This window comes from Pteropus medius, unplaced genomic scaffold (assembly GCF_902729225.1).
Source record: "Pteropus medius unplaced genomic scaffold, Ma_sr-lr_union100, whole genome shotgun sequence".
Taxonomy (NCBI): Eukaryota; Metazoa; Chordata; class Mammalia; order Chiroptera; family Pteropodidae; genus Pteropus; species Pteropus medius.
The window spans coordinates 1,143-11,553 of NW_024350104.1; the positions used below are offsets into that span (position 1 = coordinate 1,143).

At 34.5% G+C, this 10,411-nt stretch overlaps 1 protein-coding gene across 1 annotated transcript; it reads right to left on the reverse strand.

The window, feature by feature from the left end:
* Positions 1 to 8,875: 8,875 nt before the first annotated feature.
* On the reverse strand, positions 8,876 to 9,811 carry LOC120583088 (olfactory receptor 2M3-like). Its single transcript, XM_039838416.1, has one exon. It carries the CDS (start codon positions 9,809 to 9,811, stop codon positions 8,876 to 8,878), a length of 936 nt encoding a protein of 311 aa, XP_039694350.1.
* Between the last annotated feature and the right edge of the window lie 600 nt (positions 9,812 to 10,411).

Below are 10,411 nucleotides of genomic sequence, written 5' to 3' on the forward strand. Positions count from 1 at the left end.
TAATATTGTAATAAATATGTATGGTATCAGATGGGTACTAGATTTATCAGAGTGATCACTTTTTAAGTTGTATAAATGTCTAATCACTATGTTGTACATCTTAAACTAATGAAATATTGTATGGCAACTCAAATTTAAAAATAAAAAATATTTAAAAAATAAAAAATAAAAATGGAAAAAATTTATTGTAGTTATATGTTTCTTAAATGCTTATGAAGCTGATATTTTTGCCTTTTTGGTAGTGATTGATATTGTTTTAAAGAGTTTTATTTTTTTCAGAAAAAGTGGACACAGGTTCAGTGTCTTTTTCTTTAATAATGGTAAACAAGAGCTCTTGGTCAGGGACAGACAGTGGCAGGGAAAAAACTCAACATTTATTTTTTGAGAACCAACAACTGGAGCTGATTAGAAACTGAGAATACAAAACTGACACAATTCTGCCTTCAGAGAGTTTATATTCCAAGAAACCTGCGATTTCATCTCTAGCTAGGATGGCATGAAGAATTTCCAGAATCATATTTCCTAATCTAGTAACATTTTTTGTAGAATAGATAGAAAGAATAAAATTTGGGGGCTAGTTTAAAGAATGAGACATAATTTCTTTACAATCATAGTGTGATATAAATTGTGTATTATAAGCAAAATTAATCAATATAATTACTGACTCAAGTGTCACATATATTGTATACCAGTCTCACTATAAGTGACATTCAAAAAATGTCTATAAAGGACTTGAACTCCAACCACTAGTGAAAACGCCTTAGAAAATACATCTTTATAATTAATCTTAAATTATGTCATAAAGATATATAAAATACATCCACTTTTCAATCGTGGAACAAGAGAAAGTAATAATAAATTTAAAATTCATACAATATATGATCAAGAATGTAGTGATATAATAAATATATTTAGACATTTTTGTACATTACTACATATTTTCCTCATTGCAAAACTCACATTTATATAGATCATTATAGAAAAAAATAATTTTGTTGTTTTGTTCTTTTGCATATGAAGATGATGTAAAAGGTATAAACTACTAGAAGTGAGACCCCAGCAAGCTTCATGGTGACACTGCTGGAGGCCAGACAGTGTGGCACCATGGCGTATTGGAGATGTGCCCTGTTTGGCCCCGCAGCCGCATTTTCAGGAGCAGTGTGGCTGAGACTGTGCTCATATTGGCTGCCCTGTGAATTTGACTGTACTTGGGCATACTCAGTCTTACACTGTGAATTCTGTAACTCAGATAAAGTACGTCTCTTCGAGGAGGCAGGTCATCTTGCATTAAGACACACAGCCTTGAGCAGAGGGTGCCTCACCTCCAGAGGGCTCATCTTATCTAGGAAGGTAAGGTATTCACTTTCCATGCTCTGTGCTGTCCCCTACACTACAACCCTGCCATAGCTTTTGGTGAGGTTCGTGTAGTTCATAAGATTGCAACTGGCTCTTTTATAGATTATATTTAGATTTCTCAAGTGTGTGCACTGAATTAGTTGACCCCATCTGTACAATTAGAGCAAGGAAACAATAGTTAACCAAGGAATGTCTGTGTTAGTTTCAGAAGCATTCAGCAGTGGTTCGTGCATGGCTCCATGTCTTACTATTATGTAGAATTTGACAGTAATAGATGGATTGATGAATAGATGATAGATAGATAGATAGATAGATAGATAGATAGATAGATAGATAGATAGAGATAGAAGATAGATACACATATCATACATACACACATGTGTACATGCATAGACAGATACAGATAAAGATAGAGATAAAGATAAAGATAGATATATAAACCATCAGATATGTAAGCTTACATTCTGATATAGATAAGGTACTGACTACATGATTTCAAGCTACTTTCCCCGTCTTTTATTTTCATCTGTCTGAATCATTCTTATTTAGATATATCTGTTTGACACAGAATATGGAGAGGTTTTCATTTTTTGCATATTGATTTTTCTGGTTAAATGTAATCCATAAATCATTATTGATATAAATATGTGTTCTTAGTTCTGATACTTACAATTATTTTAAGTTTTGCAATTTTTAAGGGGTTCTTTATTTTACTATAGATGCTTATTTTATTTTCTAAGTTTAAAAAATTTTTTCCTTGGTAATTTCAACTAAAATGAGAACAAAGAGATGTAGTCAATTATAATAACCACTAAAAGAACATTACTAAATTGACATACTGAAGGTTTCTGTGTTGATAATTGGGCTTCTAGAGACCAGAAGGGAAAACATGTCCAGTGTTGTAGCTACGATCCCTAAGCCAAGAGTAACTGAAGCACATCTCATTCTATCCTCATGTGATCTACTGGGGTTAATCAGTACTATGTTCCACTGTGCCCCGACCTGGGCTCCAAGAAGCCTGTTTTTACAGCTAATTTAAACTCATATTCCTATATCTGTCTTAATTATCTAATCATTTTGGTCACAAAGATTATAAGAGAGAGAAACCCAAATAAAGTTTAGGTTTCTTATCTTTGTACGTTGTTCATTGAAGAGAAAAGTTTACCAGCTTATGTGACACTTTTTTTATTTTTAATGTAGCACTCTCCTTTTAGACATTTGGCTTAATATTATTACATATGGCCATTTACAATCCCATATTTTTTTCCCAAATATCAAAGAAAGTGGTACTGGAAGTGATCATTATAAGAAAACAAAAGAAAAGGCAAAAGAATAGAAAAAAAGGAAAGAAAAGGAAAGGAAAAGGAAAGAAAAGTAAAGCCATGAGAAGAGGCAGTTTGCAACTCATCCAAAATTCGTCAATTTTTTTTTAAAGTTACATTCTAATGATCAACATATGTGTAAGTTGGAGTTTTCAAAAATCCATGAGGGTTAATGTTAGGTGTGTTTATAAGGATTGGCTGGAGGGCAGAGATGAGATAAAGAAAAAGAACTCTCCCTCGGGTACTGTACAGGATGGTGGTTCTGAGATACTGACCACAGCAATAGAGCAAAGAGTGCCTGTAAATCTCCTTTCAACTTACTTTTTTCTCTGTTTGATCATTATACTCAGTGTTTGTATTAATTTCCTCTCCTGGTTGTTGTTGCTTCTTTTCTTGGTGCTGCTAGAGTGGTCTACTTGAAGCCTGCCACAGATATTCCCTCTGCTTTGGACTGCTGGTGTCTCTGTTCTATATAGTACCCCATTACCTATACCCTAAGGAACAAAGCCATGAAGGCAGCTCTGGAGAACTACTTACAGATCACGAGTTTTTATTTCTGTGTCCTTCCGAGTAAACCAAAATTTATCACACCATTTGGAACTCTGAATAAAACTCATCCTTGGTTTTCACATGTCACATTCTTTGGATGTCTTTGTTACTTTTCTTTACTTTATGATTTCTTCCATAATTCTCCTTGTTTATCTCCAGTTGTCTCAATTTCCCCCAATTCAGTGTTCTCTCCAATTATCCTGAAATTTAACTCTCTCTACAATTTTTTTTTATTTATTTCCTCTTAAAATCAAATAAAAAACAAATATAAGCACGTTTCAAAATTAAGGAAAGCTATTTTATACCTTGACTTATATGACCGCTTTTATTTAACAACTATGTATTGACTGACTACCTTGTGCCTGATACTTTGAATATATCAGTGAATAAAATATGTAAGGTATGATCATTGGAAGCTGACATTCTAGCAGGGAAAGGCAAACATATACTGGATGATAGCATGTATTAAAAATGGGTAATACTTTGAAAACACAAAACAAAATCCTCAAGAGAAAGTAATTTGGGAGTTCTGAAGGTTCACACTTTGAGAGGAGCCAGACCTGCACACCAGGTGACATTTCAGCATATAATTGAAGAAAGGGAAAAATTAGCTCTATTGACTCTACGTGGAGGGCTCTCTGGGCAAAAGGATCAGTCAGTCCAAAGCATTAAGGTGTGAAATGCTGGTCTGCGTACAGCAAGGCATCTGGTAGGAAAAGTATGGAATGATCATGAGAGAGAAATAGTAAGTCAGGTCAAAGAAAAACTAAACAGGGTAAACTCAATTTTTCAGGAAGTTATAGACCATGGAGAGTACTCTGAGTGAAATGGAAGCAACCAAAGTGTCCTATGATAGATGATTAGATAAAGAAGCTGTGGTAGGTATATACAATGAAACATTACTTAGCCATAAGAACAGACGAAATACTGCCATTTGTGACAACATGGATGGACCTTGATATAATCATGCTAAGCAAAATAAGCCAGACAGAAAAAGTTGAAAACCATATGATATCACTTATATGTGGGATATGAGCTTAAAAGCAGCAAGGAAACATGACAAAGAAGCAGAAGTTCATGCACATGGACAACAGACTAGTGTTTACCAAAGAGGAGGGGGAAGGGGAGAGGAGGGAGATAGATGAGGTAAAAGGGGTCAAATATGTGGTGACAGAAAGAAATCTAACAATGAGAGGTAAACACACAATGCAATACACACACACACACAACACACACACACACACACACACACACCCCTTACTAAATTGTACACTTGAAACTTACTGGATTTTATTGACCAATGTCACCATAAAAAAATAAGAATAAATAGAACAAACAAACAAACAAAAACTGTCAAAAGACAATAAAAAAGAGAATCATGAAACCAGCAAGAAACAATCAACTCCTCATGCACAAGGTGTACACTATAGGATTATCAGCTAATTTCCTAGTAGAAACCTTGTCGGTCAGAATACAATAGGATGAAATATTTAAAATGCTAAACAAACAAACAAAACCAGTCAACCAAGAACACTATATCTGGCCAAAACTGTCCTTCAAAAGGAGTAATTAAAACATACACAAAAAATTAAAATCAGAGAGAGTTTATGAACGCTAGACCTAGAAGAATTGTTAAAAAGCTCCTCCAAGTTGAACAGAAAGTAGACTAGATAGTACCTCAAAGCCATAGAGTCTTTCGGTAAAGTTAAATTCATAAACTAACATAAAAACTATTATTAAAATTTCACTTTGTAAGTTTATTTTATATTCTGCTACATGATTTAAACATAAAAGCATATGAAAACATTATAAATATATGTTCATGTGTAGACAATACATAAAGGTATAACTGGTGACATCAATTACGAAGATAGGGCAGAAAAATAAAAGAGTAGAGTATTTTATATGACTTAAGTTGCTATCAGATTAAAATAGATTGCCATAACTATAGAATGTTATATGTGATCACCAAGGTAACCACAAAGAAAATATCTATAGAATACCCACAAAAAGATATGTGCAGAGATTTAAAATGAATCAACACAAAATCAATGGAACAGAAATAGAGGTGTTAATGGAAAAAATGAGAAACAAAATGAAATGAAAGAGAAGGTAGGAAATACATTCTATGCAGTTAATAATTGATTGAAAGTGGGAGGATGGTTTCCAGTTTCACATGTAAGCAGCTTGGAAATCATCCACCATCCTAAAGAATATAAAAAGCTGAACAAGCTGAGAAATTGTCGAGTCTTCCTGGATGTGCAGATGCTTCTCAGCTTTCAATGAGTTACGTCCAGATAAGCCCATCATAAGTTGAAAACATTGCAAATCAAAAATGCATGCAGTCTTACATCGCAGAGCACCAGTAGTTTCCCTCACAATCTTGTGGCTGACTGGGGGCTGTGGACACCACCACTGCCTGGCATCATGACAGAGTATTGCTAGCCCAGGAAAAGATCAAAATCCAATAGTTGAAATACAGGTTACTGAATATGTACTGCTTTCAACCATTGTTAAGTCAAAACATAGTAAGTCAAACCATTTCAAGGAAGTGACCATCTGTACCAGAGGGAAGAACACATAGCAAATAAATACTTCCAAGACTGGGAAGCAGGCAGGGCAAGAATAGGGCGTCCTGGCAAAAACTGCCATAGGAGTGTTGCTGGGATAGGAAAGTGGGAACTGTACTTGACAACTCGCAGGAAGCTCCCTGAAGACAATCATGAGTGTTAAAAACTCCAGGGGACCCAGTCCTAGAGGACCCCTAAAATTTTGTGATACTTATATTATATCTAGGAACTCAATCATGATCCCACAGTAAAAATCAGGAGAAATTTCCTCTTGATTCTGGCTAGGGGAAAGGAAAAGGAATCATTTTGAAACCTGCTAGAGCACTTTTGTTTTTTAAAAACATTTATTGGAGTGACACTGGTTAAAAAAATTATATAGGTTTCAAGGGTACAATTCAATAATATGTCATATGTATACCGCATTGTTTGTTCACCACCCAAAGGTTAAATTTCCTTCTGTCATCAAATATATGACCCCCTTTTCTCTTATATACCTCCCCCACCCCTCTTTCCTCTGGTACCACTAAACTGTGGTCTGTGTGTATGAATCTCTATCTTGTTCATTTGTTGCTTTCAGTTTTATATCTCATATATTAGTGAAATTACGTGGTTCTCAGCTTTTTCTGTCTGACTTACTTTGCTTAGCATGATAATCTCAGGATCCATCCATGTTGTCACAAATGGCAATATTTCACCTTTTCTTATTGCTGAGTAGTATTCCATTGTATATATGTACCACATTGGAATTCCTAGCTAGAGCATTCAGACAAGAGAAATAAATAAAAGACATTCAACCCAAATTGGGAATGAAGATGTAAATTTGTTACTTTTTGCAAATGATATGATTCTCTATATAGTAAATCCTAATACTCCACCAAAAAAAACTATTAGAAGCAATAAACAAATACAGTAAAGTTGCAGAATACAAAATTAATGTACAAAAATCTACAGTATTCTCATATACTAAGAGTGAAATTTCAGAAAAAAATTAAGTTGTTTTGCAATTGTAATAAAAAATATAAAATGCCTAAGAATAAACTTAATGAAGCATGTAAAAGACCTATACACAAAAATCTCGATAGGGTAATATAATACTTATTTTATATTGATCTCCGTTCATCTGAATGCAAAAAAAAAAAACTTGTTTAACCTATGAATGAGTTGACTTTCCATAAAAAATATTAAGTGATATTATGAGTTAGATATTTTTGTTCAATAAAGTAAATAATACATTATGAATAATACTTCATTTAACTTAGTCTTTCTTATTTATTTACTTGTGCAGAGAATCCTAAAAAGACAGTATTTATTTTAATTAACTTCTAGAAATGAAAAATGGAAAAAATATAGAGTACAGCATTCTTAATTGTTTTTGAGATCAACAGTGTTTTCCTATTTATTGTATTAGGTATTTATAGTAAATAGAAGATACACTGTATGTGCTATGAACAAATTATGAGTATAATCAAATTACATAAACTATGTTGATTCATTAAATAGGTGTATTAATATATTAAAGAATTTCTACAAATTTTCTTAATCCAGTCAATCATTAGGACACTAACCAATGTTATCTCACATTACTGACAGAATAAGAAATTGTAATTTTATTTTTATGACTTTCATGGATATGAGTCATTAAGTAATCTGTGTGTGTTCGGTAGCAACAATCTATACTGTCTCCCATGATCTGCATTTCTTGGTGTCACTCTTGTGTTATACTATAAGGTAAAAATGGTCATGCAGATGTAATTAAAGTTCCAAATCAATTGATTCTGAGCAATCTAAGGGGGCTGATTCTATATTAGGTTGGCCTCATCAGTTGTAGAATCCGTATAAGAGGCATGAGGCTTTCCCTGAGGCCATAAAAACCCTTCTCTTGGCTTTTAACAAGCAAGAAACCAAAGATTATTTAGCTGCATAGAAAAAACCTATTTTAATAACTGTGTGAGCTTGGAAGTAACCATGAGCCCCAGATGAAGTGGCAGTCCTAGCCTAAATCCGGTTTACTATTCTGTAAGATCTTGAGCAGAAGAATCAGGTTAGCCATGCCAGAACTCTTGATTCATACAAACCATGGCATAATAAATGACTGCTATTTAAAGCTATTATGCAGTGAAGAAAATTAATACAGTGAGAATATTGTGCCAGAGATTTAACAGAACAGTTTGTATTGATATTAGGCTATAAGATTTTTTTCCTCATAAAAACATGACAATCTCTAGGATCATACTTAATTTTATGTAAATATTAAAACAACAATATCTATGGCAAGTATGTAATACATGAGTAAAATATGTATAGACTTAACAATGAAAGACTTCTCGATTAAAAATTAATCATGATTCATACAATTGCAGTTCATTACTCACATAAGGGTTAAAATGTCTAAGTGTGGTGAATCCAGAACTGAAAGATTCATATTCACATTTTAGTCTCCTATTTGTAAGGTTGAAGTCTCTAGGGGAATGAAATAAATGGAAACTCCCCAATCATCCAGTATCCTAAAGAAGAAGACATTCCAATACAACTAAAGTTCAATATGCTAGAGTACAACTTGTCCTAGAGACTCTCTCTCCTCCATCTGGTTATGTTAAATTCATTTTCGAAATGATCTTAAATTCATATTTATAATTTTGTATGAAATTATCTTGGTCATGCATTTAGAAAATTATCAATTCGAGTTATGATATTGAACATAGGAAAATTCTTTTCCTTTGTCAAGGTTAAACCTATAACATGTTAAAAGACAAATTAAGTTTTAAAAGTACAATCAATCAACAGGGTATTATGACAGGTAAACACTCCTCATTTGTAACTAACGTTGATTTTAAAAATATATAAAACTGTGCATTTTACTGAGCAAACTTTACTTACAGTCATATCTTATGTTTACCATAATAAAAATATGAAATACTTAAACAAAAGAATGCAAATAGTTTTTTGTTTCTAAATCTTTTTTTGTTGCTACAATGATGGATAAATGTTAGGTACTGAATAAATGGAATAATACATAAATTTAAGAAAGAGCAACAAAAGTAGGGGGAAAAAAGCAAATAATAAAGATACTTAAGCAAGTTATTCTGTATGCTTGTCCTTCCCCAAAACCTTCATGAATGCTCTGGTCACTTCCTTGTTGCGAAGGCTATAAATGAGGGGGTTCAGCATGGGAGTGAGGATGGTGTAGAAGGTGGATACCATCTTGTCCTGGGTGGGGGAGTGGTCAGAAACAGGCCTCATATATATGAACATGCCAGCTCCAAAGTACATTCCTACCACCATAAGGTGGGAGGAGCAGGTGGTGAAAGCTTTGCGGCGACCTTCTGCAGACCCCATGCGAATGATGGCCAGAATAACACGAGCATAGGAAGCTATGATGACTGCTATAGGGAGCAGAAGCATGACAACACAGCAGATAAACATCATTATTTCAAATAGCATGGTGCTAGTGCATGAGAGAGTGAGTAGGGCAGGGACGTCACAGAAAAAACTAGGTATTTCCCGGGCACAATATGAAAAGGACAATACCACTGCAACTTCAATTATACCATCAGTGGAACCAAGAATCCAGGAAGAAGCAGCCATGAAACAGCATATTTTCTGGCTCATGAGACCTGAGTATCGTAAAGGGTGGCATATAGCCACATAACGGTCATAGGCCATGACAGCCAAAAGGAAACATTCAGCTCCAAGCAGGGACATGTAGAAGAATATCTGAGCCACACAACCGGCCACAGATATGGACTTGCTGCCAGACAAGTAGTTGAAGGCTGTCTTGGGCACAATGGTACAGATGAGCATGAGGTCCATGAGGGACAGTTGGCTGAGGAGGAAATACATGGGGGTGTGGAGCCGGGCGTCCAGGCAGATGAGGAGGACCATGGCCATGTTTCCCACGAAGGCCACTGAGAAGATGCCCAAGACCAGAGAGAAGAGGAAGGTGTGGGTGGGGCTGTGACCAAAGATTCCCAGAAGGATGAAGTCGGAGCTGAAGGTCTGATTCTCCTGTGACATGATGGATGTATTCACTACAGAGAATACAACATGTTAGAAATGGCAGAGACACTGCCATGTAAATATCAAGAGCTTCATTCCCAGATAACTACATCTACAAATCTGTCTAAGCATGGAAAACTGTTTCCCTGACCATCATTTTTATTTTCAGACTAGAAATATTAAGATTTATTTATCACTTGATATATTTTTAATGAAAAATGCACAGCTAATGGACATCATAATTTTCACCATAAAAGCTTGGGAGTGTTCTAAAGACATATAATCAAGATTTAGCAACATGCCACCTTAAATGTGTAATGTGGATCATCCTTCATAATTGCATGAAGACCTTGAAAAGACTCATAAATACCTGGGAAGACAATATCATTTCAGCCGTACTTTCAATGGAAGTCATCAGATCACACTAGAATGCTCCTAAATATTCTCTTTCAAAGTGTAAAGCTAAGCACAGACTAGTGGAAATAAGACAGGATTAGTTCAATTCCAGGTAAACAGAAGACATTGAGAAGTGAACAGTCAAGAGTCCATTAAGTAATACTTATTCTAATAATGGTAAATTCTAGTGGAAGTAGATACTCACCAAAATACCTTTTTCTC

What these genes read in the sequence shown, in the direction of transcription:
- LOC120583088 (XM_039838416.1), bottom strand. Translation starts at nt 9,811, where the DNA reads ATGTCACAGGAGAATCAGACCTTCAGCTCCGACTTCATCCTTCTGGGA.